The sequence below is a fragment of the Cydia strobilella genome, chromosome 1 (assembly GCF_947568885.1).
Source record: "Cydia strobilella chromosome 1, ilCydStro3.1, whole genome shotgun sequence".
NCBI classification, from domain to species: Eukaryota; Metazoa; Arthropoda; class Insecta; order Lepidoptera; family Tortricidae; genus Cydia; species Cydia strobilella.
This window is the reverse complement of record NC_086041.1, coordinates 17,012,673-17,031,657: the sequence shown is the minus strand read 5'-3', so window position 1 is coordinate 17,031,657 and position 18,985 is coordinate 17,012,673. Positions and strand designations below refer to the sequence as shown.

At 38.1% G+C, this 18,985-nt stretch overlaps 1 protein-coding gene across 9 annotated transcripts in view; it reads left to right on the top strand.

The window, feature by feature from the left end:
* The window catches only part of LOC134745501 (muscle-specific protein 300 kDa), a 298,426-nt gene that overhangs the window by 197,692 nt on the left and 81,749 nt on the right, over positions 1 to 18,985 (top strand). For all 9 annotated transcript variants that reach the window (XM_063679556.1, XM_063679613.1, XM_063679589.1 and 6 more), the window contains 2 exons: positions 2,192 to 2,324; positions 2,585 to 2,757. In XM_063679556.1, the coding sequence (XP_063535626.1) occupies positions 2,192 to 2,324; positions 2,585 to 2,757 (306 nt within the window). The remainder of the gene's footprint in view (positions 1 to 2,191; positions 2,325 to 2,584; positions 2,758 to 18,985) is intronic.

The following is an 18,985-nucleotide window of genomic DNA, read 5'->3' as shown; positions in this document are numbered from 1 at the left end:
TTTACTTCGTTTGAAATAAAATAAAAATTAATAAAACGATGTTAAATATGAAATTAAAATATGTCTCAGTTACAGTAGGTAGAACGTTTTTCAAGAAAGTGAATAAATATCTAGGTACGTTTATCGTATTCTTAGGAAATGGAGAAAATAATACCATAAAAACGTTATCGGGTTATCAGCTGCATTCTTGATAACATTGTCAACAAAACAAGGTTAAGGTGAAATGCGTTAATAAGCCGGAATAATCAGGCAATCTTATACTACTAATAGCACACTAATAGTTACATTAACTTTTCACATCACCTATTCGAAAAGGGAACTTTTCTTCCCTGCTAGGAGGGATCAAAGTGGCACTTTTCTGTTCAAGGACATTTTGTTGCCAGTATGAAATATTGACACAAAGACATATGAAATTAGTATGCAGATAATCGATTACAATTTCTTTATAATCGATTACGTGCATACAATTTTTCTAACTTAAATAATATTTTGTTGTAATTGTAAACAAAAAATGTAATTATGTAATTAACGTATTTTAAATTAATTAATATCATGTTTAAATTAAGTAAATTAATTAATTAGCGTAATATTTACAAAGAAACGTAAAAAACTTTAGTTTAATAATTTAATGTTCATTTTGACATTTTAGGTCTCCTTAGTCCTTAAACGCAGCCATACTTGTCTATGCAATTTAAAAAGTTGATATTTAAAAAAAATTGTACAAATATTTCACAAAGCATTATGCGGTTCTGTATTCTGTATAAATTTTGTAAATACTTAGTTTAAATCAATAATAATAGGCCTTTTCATCTGTGTCAGATGTTTTAAGCAGCATCCCGGTAACGACACTAATAATAATAATAAATATAAGTGATATCAGTCTTCATAGTGTTCTTCCGAAGATTTGGTTCAAAGGGGTAAGAGCTAATTTGTTATCAGAAAAATCTACAAAAATAATGTACTTGATTTTCATTGTATCATTTTAGTTGTTTGCTGCTGTTTTTGAAAAGATATTAGGTACATAATTATGAGCTGTAGGTACTTTTAATTTGTCACTACAGTCACGTCTGAAAATATCGATACGGACAAAGTGCCAGAAGTATGTACCTATACTAAGGTCTTGTACACATATTTTTGGCACTTTGTCCGTATCAATCTTTGCTTAAAATAATAATGTTTTGAAACCTAATGTTAGTATGTAATTTCCTCATATGTGATGTGAAAAGCAGTATGTGTCACATGGTAGCAAAATTATTTTCACCTTGGGCGTTAACACTTGAATCCCTCACTACGCTCAGGATTCTATGTTAGAATCCCTCGCTACGCTCAGGATTCTATTATAGAATCCTTCGCTTCGTTTAGGATTCAATTGTACGCCCTCGCCGTAAATATGTCATTTTGCTCCCTTGTGACACAATCTACTATTAACTTTATTGGAGTACGAGTACGTTTTATCGTATTTCCTTCCCGCGGTCGTAACTGTAATTATAGGTAAGGGTTTAAATGTTTCAAACAGGCTAGCATTCTAGGAGCACAGGAAAATGAGCCAAGGTCCCAATACGTTTACCCCATGTAGGCCATCAAGCCACTTGGGATTTACAGGAACTCGTTTAATTAGCAAACAAAGCCTTTTGAAAATGTTTTTTTAGCATAGTGGTTGCTGTTGCAACTTTTAGTTACAAAGTTAACAATGACTCGTTGTTTGTTGGTTCATGTTTGTTTAAATATTATTACTTTACAAACTTGTTTACTTTAAACAAGTTTGGGAACAAATCAAATTATTTTATTAATTTTTTTTTTCTAAGTAGTCACACTACTATATATAAATTAAAAACTGTAATAGATGTCATATATTAAAGAAAAAGATCCGGCCTTCACCACTGGAGGGCTTCGTCACTTTTTCTTTAATATATGACACCTATTACAGTTTTTTTTTTGTTTACTTTACTTAACTATAAAAATGTTATGGCTGGCGCAAGTACGGTTCTTCGAGTCGAGTTTACTCAGCAACAGTAATGTAATTAAAAATTTATTAGTACTTGTAAAACACTTAGGTATCTACTTATTATGCTGGAGATCCTCTGTGCTGGAATTGCACATTTATTAGAAATTCGTTAGACACCAATAGTGTTCGTAAATGGCATGGCAATGAATGTTTCTCCTAACTAATGAACCCCATGTTTAATCATAGAACCAGCAGCCGCTCTTGGACGTGGTCCGGGAGCGGGCGCGCGAGCTCTGCTCAGGCGCGGACGCCGCCAGTGGCGAGCGCGTCGAACAGCGCACGCGCGAACTAGCCGACCGGTGGAACGTCTCCTGTGAAGGTAAGGCTGTCACATAACTATCTAGTTGTAAAACTTGTAAAGGTCGTCGAGCTCTACTGAATACACACAGTAAATACCCTACTCGATTACTTTCTTTTAAGAAAGATTATGGGCAATGCACGGTAGATATCTTCCAGAGCTGTCAGACATGATCACTTCCCATATGCGGGATTCCTATGTACTATTTTAGTTCAGGTAATTATCAACTCGAAAGAGCACTATTTGCTGACGCTCAACGCTAAAGTTTACCAAACTTTTAGGTCTCGCTAAGCGTGCTGCGACAACTGAGAACCAGCTCCAACGCTGGAGTCAGCTTTTGGAAGTGCAGCGAAGCTTGGCAGCGGGCGTCACCGCTGCGTCCGACCGGCTGCGCCAGCTCGACTTCAGCCCCAGCACGAGGCGAAAGGCTGTGGACACGAGACATGCGTTACAGGTCAGTACTTGTTGAATTAATGTAATGAAAAATAAACTCGAAGACAGCTATAAATAGATGCAGAAAAAATAAAGCCCGAGATGATTTTTAAAAACTTGAATCTCTTGACATATATATGTCAAGCATGTCTGCCGAGCCATGTGATGTGCCGCTAAAATTTTGAAACCGGCTTTGCGAATACCGCTGATCTCGGCGCTATTTTGTAATAACAAATGTTTTCTCCAATATGCTCGGAAATGTTCACCTTATTGTAGCAAAAATAGTACGAAAAGTTCCTTTATGGTAAAATTCAAATTTAAAAAATTCAAACCATTATTGGCCTGTTTTAGCGGACGGAAAGTTATTACTAGACGTGCGCGCCGATTAATAAATGATCGGCGGCGGCGTTTGCCAAAAAATTGGTTTTTCTTCTTGGCGTTTGCCAAAAAATTGGTTCTTAAGAAAACATATTAATTTGTTGTTTTTTTTTTAATTTGATCAATCCAGGTTGCTGACCAGTGATTCCAATGAACTAAGTATAGTTTTGAATAGGCTGTGAGTAAAATAGGATTTGTAAATGAATAATATAGGATAGGTATAATAACTTGATTTCCCTAGTAACTACGATTAAGGGGTTACCTGGTCCCAATGACCTACGATCCGATCTGTAACTCTCCATGTTCTCATGATTTCCATGGTTAATCGTATTAAAAATGACGGACTTTAACAAAACAGAACTCCAAAATCCTTGAAATTTGCTAGACATAGTGGACTGCTATGGCTTCCTTTTAATGGTTTTCTCGTCGTACAAGCACCAGGCTTACTGAGACGTATATTCTTTCTCGTTTTCTCAATGCTGAGGATCGCGATCACATGTAATTTGTCTCCATTTCGCGCGGTCATAAGCCATGTGGACTGCACGGTGCAGACTGCCGCAAGCCGACCTCTTCATTGCGTTCGACCCCCAACCTCAAACCCCCCAAACCTTCTACCTTCACCTCTCACACCTACCCCTCACCTCTAGTCTCTTTGGTTGTTTCCAACACTACCTACATCAAAAATCATAATTTGAGGGAAGTTCCACATTTCGTCCGTAGTCTTCATCATCAGTAGCTTTACCACGAGTTTGACATTGATATATTCGCTATCGCGTGCTTACTGTTTATATTAGTGTACAAAGTAAGTTATGAAGACGCTAGCGAATATTTAGTGTCAAACTCGTTGTTAGGCTACAGTTGCGCTACATCAAATTGGTGGTTTTTGGGAGGAAATGCTACTACTCTACTATGCTAGTTACTTTAGAAAACACCGAAATCACCATACACGTGCCTTTAAAAATTGAGGAGTTCCCTCAATGCCTTACGGATTCCATCATCAGATCAAAACCAGAAATGTTACGAAAACACCTTGGAGGTAACTTCTTTCAAACAGAAAAAGAATTACTCAAATCGGATCATGGGTGCCGGAGTAATCGCTGAAATAATTATCATCAAAACAATCATCATCACCAGCTCCACTTCATCAAATTGGTGGTTTTCGAGAGAAAATGCTCAAGTTGCTTAAGAAAACACCCAAATCACCATACATGTGCCTTTAAAAATTGAGGAGTTCCCTCAATTCCTCATGGATCCCATCATCAGAACAGCACTAGATTAATGTGGGAACACCTTGGAGGTAGTTCCTTTTAAACAACAAATAATTGTTTAAGTCGGACCACGGGTCTCGGAGTAATCGCTGAACATCCTACATTAAAAAAATCATCATCACTATCATCAAAACAATCATCATAATCAGGTCCACTTCATCAAATTGGTCATTTTCGAGAGAAAATGCTCAAGTTGCTTATGAAAACACTCAAATCACCATACATGTGCCTTTAAAAATTGAGGAGTTCCCTCAATTCCTCAGGGATCCCATCATCAGATCAGAACCAGATTAATGTGAGACCAACTTGGAAGTAGGTCCTTTCGAACAAAAAAAGAATTACTCAAATCGGACCACGGGTCTCGGAGTAATCGGTGAACATACATAAAAAAAAAGCCCAAACCGAATACAGAACCTCCTTCTATGAAATTGAAGTCGGTTAATGAAGTCGGTTAAAAATGCAAACAGCCAATTATTATATTATTATTTATAGCCGCCCGTGTCGGGTAGATGCGGCCCGGTCAGCTATCATTTCAATTTATAGGATAGAGTGAGATAGTAAGATAAACGACCTTACATGTCTCGTTCTTACAAGACCGTCGTATATGATCGTGCGAATATTGCTTAATAAATAAATGAAATGATTTAAAAAATGTAGCCGCGAAGGGTTAACGTCCAATAGAAAATTTGAATTTTCTACTGACAAAGTTCACAAAGTTGTTTGCTTGAATGAACGAATTTTGAATATAGTGCACTGCCTTATTAGTCTAACCCGTTCGTATAAAAATACCGCAAATCGATGTACAGGTTAGCCGTTTGGCACACACATACTAGAGGCCAAAACAAAATATTTGACCCGCAGTTCCTAAAAAAATTTCGCTGCGGGGGAGTGGTAAAACATATTTTTTTTTGTATGAAAAAAAATTTTTTTTTTCCAAAACCTATGGTATGTGGTATCATACGAAAGGGCTTTTTGAGGCGATTCTAAAAATATATCACATCATTACATTTCGGGCATTTTTTTTAAATTAAAACAAAAAGAATTTGCGAAACTTTTTTTTTATTTTATTTAAAAAATCTTACAGCTATCCTTACAGTTACCCAATGCGATAATAATTAATAATTAAATAATAATTAAGCCGTTTATTTCCAATAGAAACAAATACATGCATGGTTAATTACAAAGAATATTGTTTTTTTTTTTACTGTATACATTATTCAGTTACTTGATTTATTATTTAGCTATGATGAAATTATATTATATTGTATGTTGTATGTACATTTTTTTTATTATAGTAACTTAAATTCTATTGGATGTCCATTCATGGACATAGGCCTCCTCCATACTGTGCCATAATTCTCTGTCGGTGGCGGCTCGGCTCCATGTAACGCCAGCGACGGCCTGGATGTCGTCTCTCCAGCGGCTTCTCGGGCGGCCGGGCGGGCGGCGGCTGTTTCTAGGGTACCAGTGGAATATCTTTTCGCTCCATCTTCCGTCCTTAATCCCAGCCCACCGCCATTTTAATTGACATGCCTTTACTGCTGCGTCTATTATTTTTGTTTTATTGCGTATTTCAGTGTTTTTCACTCTGTCACTCAATTTAATGCCTAAAATAATCCTTTCGGCCTTTCTTTGGAAAACTTTAAGCTTATTTATAGTATGCTTTGTTATTGGCCAGGTTTGACATCCGTAAAGCAGAGTTGGGGTCACAACAGAGTCCATAATTTTCTTTTTAATACAGTTGCTCAAAAAGTGGTACTTTTTGTGGCTGCGTAGCGTGCGAGAAGCTCAATTTCTCGAACTAGTGCTTTTTACTTTTTAGTTCCAAACTATACTTTCGAAACGCAGTTAAAATTGAATTTAGCGCGGAGCAGGTACTGGGGCCTCATGAGTTATGAGGAGGTGTCGTTGACCAACCCGCGCCGGGCCCGCGGCGGCCGCGGCCGGGGCGCGCACGAGTATGAAGGTATCGCGGGCTGCGGCAGCTCGCGTATCTTAGCTGTATAGGTACTTTTGGTTTTGGTTTGGTTTGGTGGTATGATTCTACTATTGATATATTAATTTATTATTTTTTCGCAATTGTATTAAAAAACGTCGTTTACAACACGTGTGAAATGTCTTTTTACCACTCGTACCGAGTCTTGCAACTCGTTTTCAGCTCGTGGCAAGATATCTCGGTACTGGTGGTAAAAAGACATTCTTTTCACACTAGTTGTAAAATGTACTATTTTCTACTCGTCGAGTATAATCTGTGTATTACAACTTGATATGCTACACTACAACCTTACTCTTTTCAACGTTGGATAGTCTATGGCACTTCCGACTCAAGCATAAGAATTTTATCGATACGGTTTAGTCAATTATAAAAATTTTGAAAATAGAATGTCATACATTTCGATAAAATATTTCTTGTTTAAGGAGACTCGATTTAATGCAAATTAGCCTACTTAAACACGCTGCTGCGTCGCATCTGCTTTGTGATTGGTTGGCCAATAAAAACATTTTATTTTATGTTGTAGTAGAAACAATTGCTTCATAAGTCAGAAATGCGCATGTGACACCCTTCATATAGCAACATCCATACCCTACGAAAACCTCTTACGTTGCTTGTTAGTCTCCATAGGCTACGGTGGCCAAAATCGAGAAAAAAACGGTCTTAAAATTGAATTTAGCAAGGAGCAGGTACCAGGGCCTCATGAGTTACGAGGAGGTGTCGTTGACCAACCCGCCGGGGGCGCCGGGCCCGCGGCGGCCGCGGCCGGGGCGCGTACGAGTATAAAGATATCGCGGGCTGCGGCAGCTCGCTTATCCTGTATATTTTCGGTTTGTTTACCTATATGATTCTTCTAGTTGAAAGTGTTATTTTTTTGTCTCGTAGAAAAAGTATTGTATACAATAGTGATATAATCAAGCTTTTCAATCTCGTGCCTTACCTTAAGCCACTCAGCAAGCTTCGTTGCTTAAACACGGTACTCGACTGAAAAGCTCTCTATTATATCACGATTGTATAAAATACTAATTTTGAGTTTCATATCCATACCTGACTTAAGTATATGCTTGTGTGACCAAAAAGCGCTCCACGCCTTTTTAATACGCCGCTCTATTTCAATTTCAGGGAAACGATGCTGTAATGATACTATTTGTCCTAGATACACGTATTCAGTTACATATTGAACTTTTTTTGGTTAATTGTAATCGGCTCGGGGTTGCTGTTCGTCATAACGCAGGTCTTTTCTGGATTCATGTGTAGACCTCGCTTTTCGCTCTCGTAGTTTAGTGATTTAAGCATATAAATAAGGTCTCTTCGATTGTCTGCCATTAAAACTATGTCGTCTGCGAAGCGGAGGTGATTTAAGCGTCGTCCGTCTACTTTTATACCGCAATTTGACCAGTCCAGGTTTCTGAAAATATCCTCTAATAGAGCCGTGAATAGATTTGGCGATATTGGGTCGCCTTGCCTTACCCCGCGGCCAACCTTAAATTTGTCACTTTTTCTTTCTAGTTTTACTACCGCCTTACTTCTTTTGTATATTTCCCGTATTACATTTATATATTTCGTTTCGATTCCCTGATTTTTCAATGCAATCCATAGAGCCTCATGTGATATTGTGTCGAAAGCCTTAGAGTAGTCGACGAAGGCTATAAACAAGCTCTTTCCGTGTTCCTTGTATTTCTCTATCACTTGACGTAATGTGAATATATGATCTATTGTAGAGTAATTCCGCCTAAAGCCCGCTTGCTCTACAGGCTGTTGCGACTCAAGTGTTTGTAGCATTCTGTTCCGTAGTATACTCGTGAAGATTTTATAGATGCACTGTAGGAGGCTAATTGGGCGGTAGTTATTCATTTCCAGAGGGTCGCCCTTTTTATATAACAGAGTGATTACTGATGTTTCCCATTGCTTAGGGATTATTTCTTTGTAAATAATATTGTTAAATAATTTGGTCAATAATGGTGTAAGAGGTTCTTTTAGAGCTTTTACGATATCGTTAGTCACTCCGTCGTCTCCTGGGCTTTTCATTCCTTTCAGCGAGCCAATTGCATTTCGTACTTCACTCTGCAGCAACGGGGGCACAGGGTCAGAGTTTGCATTTTCGTCTTGGTAGAGCGGTATATTGCTAATTTCGCACGCTTTGTAGAGCTCCTGGTAAAACGTAGCGGCTATTTTTATTATATCTCTCCGGTTGTCATGCTTCTGTCCTGTGGTGTCTCTTAGAGATGGGATCCAGGTCTTATAGTCTTTCAAACGCTTGATACCTCTTTTTGCCGATCCTCTTATGACGTGTGTCAGAGTATGTTTATTTGGGCCAAACAATATCACCACAGGACTTGACCTCGAAAGAAATAGATAGAAGGATCGGAAATGCGTGGAAGCGATATTGGAGTCTAAAAGAAGTCATGAAAAATAAAAGCACAAGTATGCCCATCAAGAGGAAGCTTTTTGATATCTGCATAGTACCTGTTATCACATACGGATGCCAAACCTGGGCAACTAACAAATCTCACATAAGAAAAATAGAAGTTTGTCAAAACGCTATGGAAAGGAGTATGATAGGAAAAAGACTGTCAGACAGAATTAGACTTACAACGATAAAAAGGTACACTAGAACCAAAGACATTACAAGAACCATCAGAAAACTGAAATGGAAATGGGCAGGACATACAATAAGAGGAAGCGGAAAATGGTCTAAAACAGTAATGTTCTGGTTTACAAAACACCTGAAAAGAAAACGTGGTAAACCCAAAAGAAGATGGGTTGACGAAATAAAGAAGGAAGCAGGTGGATGCTGGACAACATTAGCACTAGAAAGAGAGAAATGGAAAGAGTTGGGGGAGGCCTTTGCCAACAAAAGGCATACAGACAACCCTATTATAATAAATAATTAAGATGTAATATACAAAGGTAACAAGTGAAACCATGTAATTGTCTGAAATAAAGGCTATTTTTATTTTTTATTATTTATGACGAGTTCTTCTTCTATGACTTTCATCTTGTAGTTAATTTTTGAATTTTTAAGTTTTTTACGTATTTTATGATATAACTTTGTAAGTTTCCTTTTTTCAGATACGGTTTTCGCTGGTTTATTTTTCAATGATGTTCTTTCGTTTATTAATTTTTGAATACTTTCTGTCATTATTAATTCAGACTTAGTTGTTTGTGATGAACTGGGTAACTTAGTAACGCAGTTTTTAATTTTATTACTTATAGTTGAGTATGTTTCTTGGACATCTATGAAGCTTTTGGATTTTACAGATTCTTCGAAAATATTCTTAAGTGATTCTTTCTTTAGGTCGTTGAATCCCGCGTTTCCTTTTTTGAAATGTCTCCTCGCTTTGTGTATGTGACGTATTAAATATGTTGCTCGCACAAGCCTGTGATCTGTAGGGTGCGAGGTGTCAATGACTTCTACGTTTTCAAAAGCTGCTATTTTCACTTGTTATAATGAAATCTATCTCGTTGAAAGCTTTTTCTTTTGGAGATATCCAAGTCCAACGGCGTTTCGACTTTTTCTTGAATTGTGTATTCATGATGTAGAGTTCATTTTCCTGACAAAAGTCAATCAATGCTTTACCTCTGTTATTTCTAGTGCCATAGCCCCACGGTCCCATGCATATAGCATCTTCAGCGGTTGGATGTCCAATTTTGGCGTTTAAGTCGCCCATTAGAATGGTATTTTCGTGGGTGTTTTCCAGGCTACGTCTTACTTCGTTATAAAATTTATCTACGTCCTCGTTGGAAGCTTTCATAGTAGGCGCATATACTTGTACTATATTTAAATGAGTGTTTTCTACCATCAAGTCTAATCTGGCCACTCTGTCAGAAATCGGTTGAAATTTTAAAATATTTGCATTAAGCTCCTTTTTAACAATGAATCCGACGCCATTTTTGCCATTTTTTCTGCCAGTGTATAGTAGGGTATATTCTTCATATTCTTCGATGTGTAAGCCTGCTTTTTTGACTTCAGAAAGCCCCAATATATGCCATTTAATATTTTTTAAAGCAAGTTCTAGTTCCTCTTGACGACCGACTCCGACTAGAGATCTAACATTTAGTGTTCCAATAATTAATTTATTTTCAGAGTTTTGTTTTATTGCTTTTAAGTGTTTATTATATGTATTATTATTATTATGCTTTGTCTGGTTTTGTATGAAGGGTGTTGGTCTTCTACTCCCACGGTGACCAACCGGCTTGGGAGAGTCTTGTATTTTATTCTTTATATTTGTGTTCAATTAAGTATTAGAGGGAGGCCTTATTGGTTGCTATGTGTTAACTGGTTCCGGGGTATCTAAATCGTATTCTGATTCTGCTGATGGTTCGATTGTGCGCCAGTATGAAGTCAGGGTGCTGTTCGTTGCTGTTTTATTTTTCTTACTCTTCCTGGTAGCGCTATCTTTGTTAGGTAATGCATTAGAGGTCTCCGGGGATGCCGACAGGTTACGCTTGTTGCTATTTTGCCTGCTCGTTGTTTGGTTTAAAGGTGGTCTACTGTTTTTTAGGATAACAATGCGGTCGTATTTTAAAATAGCATTTTTTCCGTCTTCTCTGAGTGTTTTTAATTCCTCCGCTAGGGCTCTACGCTTTTCCAGTACATCGGGGGGAAGTCCTCCTTTATATAGTAGTTACTGTTATTTAAACGTTTTTTGTTTTTTAAAAGTGTTATTTTTGTGCCCAGCGTTGATAGGGTTATCGCTATAGGTCTGACTTTATTTTCATCTTTTTTGCCCCGTCTTGTAACAGACTCTATATCTGTCCTAGAGAGCTGTGTTCCTATCGTGTTGTTAAAAATATCCAGTATGTTTTTTTCTAATTTTTCATAGCTTGACTCCGTTTCAGGTACTCCAAAAAGTAAGATGTTTCTTTTCCTTATTTCTTTTTCTATGTATTTCAATCGTTTTTCTTGTTTTTCAATTTTCTCTTCCATGACTTGGTGTTTTCCTTCGAGGAGATCAAATCTATCATCTAGCTTTTGTGTAATAGTATTTGTTATCCTATTTTCCATTTCCTTGTTATCTTGTTTTAATTGTTTCATGTCTTCCTGAATACTTTTTAACATGTTTTTCAGCTCGTCCATTTTTAATATTTGCGCCCTCTGTGGCCCCCTTGCGTAACTACTTAAAATGTTGCGTAGGAGCAACAGTTCGATGTGGCTTATAGGTTTTGGACTGTTGCCCTTAAGTGATCTTAATAGTTGTTGCTCTATCTCAGAGATGGCAGCACTTCTTGTTTGATAACAGCGACATCTATTGGCGATGTTGTACACTTGACGTATTTGCAATTTTTTGGTTATAAAATTTTGTCCAAAAGGAAAGTGTCTGTAAATTCACGTAATGTTTTTCACTACACACAGTTTAGGTTCTTTTTTCACTGATTTTAGTTTAACACAGCCTTTAGTGGGTTCAGAATTAGGTTTTATCAACGTTATAAACAACGCTGCATTTTGTCAGTTTTTGCACGAATTACTGAATGTTCCCATTGTACTGATAGTTCACCAAGTGGTTTACAGTGCACTTTATACATTCACAACGTTTAATCGTGGTTTCACTACACATTAGTATTTTTATTCTTCGAAAGTAAACAGAGCTGACGTTAATGGTGCGACAGTGGCGCCCCTCCACCCAATGCGATAGTGTCTATTAACATTAAAAATAATAAATTACTACTATAACTATACTACTACTATAACTAGTTATATACATACTATAACTAAGAATAACACAACACAAACAATGTAACTTTTACAAATTCACTCTCGGAACAGTAAAATACGTCAGTTCGATTGGCAACTTCGTTAAATGTGCGCAGGGCTCTCGTCCACGGGGCCGTGCGCATCAACCCGGTGCGCGCGTGCGGCTCGGCCAGCAGGGGCGGCCTGCGCCTCCGCCACACGTACCGTGGGGGCGCGTAAACACCTATTGACTTTAGTAACTCTGGGTTACTGACCTTTCCACGCACTAACCTAAATATATAAGAGGCTAGTGCCAATTCCCTTCTAACCTCAAGCTGGTTATATACCACCATTCCGAGCACAAACAGGGTTGGATACATTCGAGGATAGAAGGGGTACACTCCATACAACTTTAGGTACAAGAACCTGATGAATTTATTTTGGATTCGTTCCAACATAAACTTGTATTTCGCCTCATTTGGGCTCCAGACGCAAGAACTGCTCTCCATGTGGCTTCTGACAAGGGCTTCGTACAGTGCGCGTATAGCTCTTACGTTGGAAAACCCGTGACACTGGCGCAGAACGAATCCCAAGTTCCTATATGCCTTCTTGCAAATAATGGTAATGTGGTGCCTAAAGGAAAGATCTGCGGTAAAATGCACCCCCAAATCTCGCACTTCCGTCAAACGCTCTATCAGCGCCCCTTCTACCACGTATTGATGATGTATCGGGCTGTACGACCTGCTGAAGGACATTGACGAGCATTTAGCCACATTAAAGTGCAGTTTATTGTCGTGACTCCATTGAACTACTCGATCAATATCGTTCTGCAACTCAGCGCAGTCCGATACATCCTCAATTTGACGCACAAGTTTCAGGTCATCGGCAAAGAGCAAACATTCCGCGTTTTTTACCACACTAGGTAGATCATTAATCATTAACACAAAGTGTAACGGACCCAGATTACTTCCTTGACTGACCCCGGACCTAGTATAGTACGGCTTTGACCTGTTACCAGCGCAGTCCACGTACTGGGACCTCCCCCGCATATAACTTGCAAAAAATGCAAGGGTATGCGGCGTACACCCCGCGTCCGCCAGCTTCCAACATACCAAGTTTGGGCTCCTCCAGACACGTTATGGCTGATTTTTTTTTTGTACAATTTACCACAAATGATACGTGATATCCTCATGTCTAACTCCAAGAAAGTAATTTTGAGAATAATATCATTAACTTTTTTTTAAAATTTTTCAATTTTACAAAGCGACACAGTTCTACTTCAATACCTATTTCACGAGACTTATGGAAGTATACTGCAGATACGGTACATATTAATCATAAAATGATACGTAATATCCATATATCGAACGGGAAATACCTCTTTAACCCTTTAACTGCGCCTTTTCATCGGTTGGTATAGTTTGTTTAGTTTTTGACACAAAATATCAAGATTGTATCCTTCAGATGCGATATACCCTATCGATTTTTCTTTGTACAATATACCACAAATGATACGTAATATCTTATTATCTAACCCCAAGAAAGCAATTTTGAAAATAATTTCATTTAGATTTTTTTTTTAATTTCTCATTATTGTAATATTGAAAAATTATACACATGAAAAATATTTAAAAAAAAAACTTAAAGAAATTATTTTCAAAATTGCTGTCTTGGGGTTAGATATAAAGATATTACGTATTATTTATGGTATATTGTACAAAAAAAAAATCAGTAAGGTACATATATCGTATCTGAAGGACACAATCTTGATATTTTGTGTAAAAACAAAACAAACTATACCAACCGATGAAAAGGCGCAGTTAAAGGGTTAAAGAGGTATTTCCCGTTCGATATATGGATATTACGTATCATTTTATGATTAATATGTACCGTATCTGCAGTACAGTTCCATAAGTCTAGTGAAATAGGTATTGAAGTAGAACTGTGTCACTTTGTAAAATTGAAAAATTAAAAAAAAATTGTTAATGATATTATTTTCAAAATTGCTTTCTTGGGGTTCGATATCAAGATATTACGTATCATTTGTGATATATTGTACAAAAAAAAATCAGTTAGGTATATCGTAGCTGGAGGATACAACTTTGATATTTTGTGTCAATAACTAAACAAATTATACCAACTGATGAAAAGGCGCAGTTAAAGGGTTAAAGAGGTATTTCCCGTTGGATATATGGATATTACGTATCATTTTATGATTAATATGTACCGTATCTGCAGTATAGTTCCATAAGTCTCGTAAAATAGGTATTGAAGTAGAACACTTTGTAAAATTGATAAATAAAAAAAAAATTGTTAATGATATTATTTTCAAAATTGCTTTCTGGGGGTTAGACATGAGGATATCACGTATCATTTGTGGTAATTGTACAAAAAAAATCAGCCATATCGTGTCTGGAAGAGCCCAAACTTGGTATGTTTCGAAAATTCTTTTTGTTTTAATTTAAAAAAAAAATGCCTGAAATGTATTGATGTGATATATTTTTAGAATCGCCTCAAAAAGCCCTTTCGTATGATACCACACTCGATAGGTTTTGGGAAAAAATTTTTTTTTTCCATACAAAAAAATAATGTTTTACCACTCGCCCCCGCAGCGAAATTTTTTTAGGAACTGCGGGTCAAAAAATTTGTTTTGGCCTCTAGTATATGTGTGCCAAACGGCTAGCCTGTACATCGATTTGCGGTATTCCTTTGAAATTGCGGTCGAGCGGCTTCCGCTATATGGGAATATAGTTCAGATCCGGAAACCGCTACCAACTTTTAGTATGTTGTTGGGCATGTTAATCGGTCTCCAAATCCGCATAAGCTTCTAGTGTGTTAATAACATACTAGAAGCTTATGCGGATTCTCTGGAATATGACCAATTTGGATTTTTTTTACTTTAAGGCATTTGTATGGGCGAATACCTAACATTTTGATGGATAATTTCCACAATTTTAATCAGATTTAATTTTTTATTTATATTAATGTAAGGCTTGAGATCTCATCTTTAATATTGTAGTACATTGCTGTAACGTCCGACTTTTGGTTTGGTTGAAAAACACAAATAATCGATTTTTTTTTTCATCATTTTGATTTATTTTTAAATTTCTCTTAAACTATTGTATATTTTAGGTACATAGTGTATAAGTGAAATATATAATATTTCATTGGCTTTCGTTTAATACCCCACACGCGTATGTGCAATGCATAGTTTGGGTGCAAAATGCAATATTCACAACGAGGCGGGAGTCATTTTGATGACGTCATTCCGCTGAAGTAGATTGCCGGCGCCGCTGTCTCCCGGTAGTTTTGGAGACCCTGTACCATGCCCAACAGCATACTAAAATTTGGTAGCGGTTTCCGGATCTGAACTATCTCTTCGACCGTTTCCCATAAGGCATAGTACTATAATGGTACCGAATGGCAGAATAAGTCATTACCTTTAACGTATAAAAAATAATTAGTGTTCCCTCTTTATTGTTATTGACGTTTTTGATGTGAAGGTTCGATTTGAGTGATGCTTGATGCTTAAATAATGATTATTTTACCTTGTTTTCATTGCATGTTTGGAGAAAAGCATTACTTAATGTAGTTATGAATTATGATATACATATTACCTCAATGCCTATGCCTCGACAGGAATAGCAATTAATTCGTGGATACGTCTTCTTTGAAAAAAACCTTGTAATAAATGGTCAGTTGTACATTTTAGATTCCTTTGTCAAATCCATACTTAATATTATAAATGCGAAAGTCTGTCTGTCTGTCTGTCTGTCTGTGTGTTACCTCTTCACGCTTAAACCGCTGAACCGATTAAGTTGAAATTTGTCATAGAGATAGTTTGAGTCCCGGGAAAGGACATAGGATACTTTTTATCCCAGACCTAAGGGGGTGGAAATTTGTATGGAGAATTTAGATGAAACTTGGTATGGGGACAGTTTGAGCTGTGGGGACGGATATAGAATATTTTTTATCCCCGAAATCATCCCTTAAGGGTGTAAAAAATAGGGTGGAAATTTATAGTGGACCCGGATTTGGGAGTGAAATAATTTTTAAGAAAAAAAAACCGACTTCAATGGGGGATGCCGCTGAAAGCATTCTTAGATTCCAGACAATGAAATGAAAAAGACAGCATCTTTTGCCTAATTATGTAGAAAAGGAGGTAAACCGACCCACTTTTCTAGTAGCATTTCGTTTCTGTAAGGGTCGCAGTTCTAACCTTTTTTTTTTTTTTTTAAGAGGGGAAAATGCTTTACGCATACCACCCGGCGCGGGGACGGGCCGGGATGGTTATGTGGGACTCCCTGTTGTGGGCTAATGAGGCCCCAGGTTTACCCACTAAAAACCCCTCTATTGGCCGCCTCGAGGCTATAAGGCGGGGCACGGGGAACGACCGAGATCACGCTTCCGAAACCCCGCCAGCCGCTGTCCGAATTGCGGACTCATTCTCGGAGGAAGTACTCCTCTTCAGCTTGGAGTACGCCCTTATTTGGCGTACTAACCATCCCCGGGACCCTCGTGTAGGCGGCAGACGTCCCCGAGCCTGCCGCCCACGGGTACCGTTAAGGGGGAAGTCGACGGACGCACGCCAAACGCCTCCGTCCTACGCGCTTGCGGCGCATCGGATGGGAGGCCGGGTCTTCTTCCCTTTCTCTTTCCGCGGTCTCTTTTCTTGCCATTACGGCTTCGCAGAAAGAGACCACCGCTTTCCATGATCTGTCGCTGTCTGCCATAGTTTTCACCACGGCAGGCAGGGAGAGATCGCGCCCCACTTTTCTAGTAGCAATTCGTTTTTGTAAGGGTCGCAGTTCTAACCTAGCCTAACCTACTTTTCTGGTAGCATTTCGTTTCTGTAAGGGTCACAGCTCTAACCTAACCTAACCTACTTTTCTGATAGCAGTTCTGTTCTGTGAGAATCGCAGTTCAAAACCCACCCACCCACTTAACCCACTTTTCTAGTAGCATTTCCGGGTCCGGGTCTGGGTCCGGATCCGAGTCCGGGTCCGTGTCCGGCTGTCCGGGTCCAGGTTTGGGTCAGAGTTCGGTCCGGGTCCGGGTCCGAGTTGGGGTCCATGTTCAGACCCGGGTCCGGGTCCGAGTCCGGGTCCAAGTTTGGGTTTGGGTCCATAAGGAAGAGAACAAATCGCCAAACGTGAACTATGTGTCATTGAATAGTTCCATTCTGATCATCATCAGCAGTTCCACTTCATCAAATGTCACTTTTTTAAATATAAATGCTGGATTTGTTGATGAAAATACAAAAAATCACTATATGTATGCCTTTCACATTTGAGGAGTTCCCTCGGTTCCTCGTGGGTCTCATCATCAGAACTCGAGCTTGACAAAAATATGTCTTAAAAACTTAAGTGGCTTAACAAACATAAAGAAGTGGACAAATCGCCAAACGTAAACTATGCGTCATTAAAGAGTTCCATTCTGATCATCATCAGCAGTTCCACTTCATCAAATGTCACTTTTTAAAATGGGAATGCTGGATTTGTTGATAAAAATACAAAAATCGCTATATGTATGCCTTTCACATTTGAGGAGTTCCCTCGATTCCTCATGGATCCCATCATCAGAACTCGAGCTTGACAAAAATGTTTCTTGAAACCTGACTTGCTTAACAAACATAACGAAGAGGACAAATCGCCAAACGTGAACTATGCGTCATTGAAGAGTTCCGTTCTGATCATCATCAGCAGTTCCACTTCATCAAATGTCACTTTTTAAAATGGAAGTGCTGGATTTGTTTATAAAAATACAAAAATCACTATATGTATGCCTTTCATATTTAAGGAGTTCCCTCGATTCCTCATGGATTCCATCATCAGAACTCGAGCTTGACAAAAATGTTTCTTGAAAACCTAACTTGCTTAACAAACATGACGAAGAGGACAAATCGCCAAACGTGAACTATGCGTCATTGAAGAGTTCCGTTCTGATCATCATCAGCAGTTCCACTTCATCAAATGTCACTTTTTTAAATGTAAGTGCTTGATTTGTTGATGAAAATACTAAAATCACTATATGTATGCCTTTCACATTTGAGGAGTTCCCTCGATTCCTCATGGATCCCATCATCAGAACTCGAGCTTGACAAAAATGTTTCTTGAAAACCTAACTTGCTTAACAAACATAACGAAGAGGACAAATCGCCAAACGTGAACTATGCGTCATTGAAGAGTTCCGTTCTGATCATCATCAGCAGTTCCACTTCATCAAATGTCACTTTTTAAAATGGAAGTGCTGGATTTGTTTATAAAAATACAAAAATCACTATATGTATGCCTTTCATATTTGAGGAGTTCCCTCGATTCCTCATGGATCCCATCATCAGAACTCGAGCTTGACAAAAATGTTTCTTGAAAACCTAACTTGCTTAACAAACATAACGAAGAGGACAAATCGCCAAACGTGAACTATGCGTCATTGAAGAGTTCCGTTCTGATCATCATCAGCAGTTCCACTTCATCAAATGTCACTTTTTTAAATGTAAGTGCTTGATTTGTTGATGAAAATACTAAAATCACTATATGTATGCTTTTAACATTTGAGGAGTTCCCTCGATTCCTCATGGATCCCATCATCAGAACTGCTTTTTGACAAAAACGGGACCAATCTGTATGTATATACTTACAATCAAAAAAAGAATTTTCAAAATCGGTCCAGAAATGACGGAGTTATGGAGTAAGAAACATAAAAAAAAAAAAAAAAAAAAAAAAAAAAAAAAAAAACATACAACCGAATGAGGGCTAACGCGTATGAATTCGCCGCTAGGGGCGCTAGTGTAGATGGTGGTCTTTTCCATAGTTCGAAATGTCAAATGTCACTTGTCACTTCAATGACTGACAGCTGTTCTATAGTCTTTTGGACCACCATCAACAGAGGCGCCAACTGGTGAGCAAAAAAACGATAGCCCTAATTGAGAACCTCC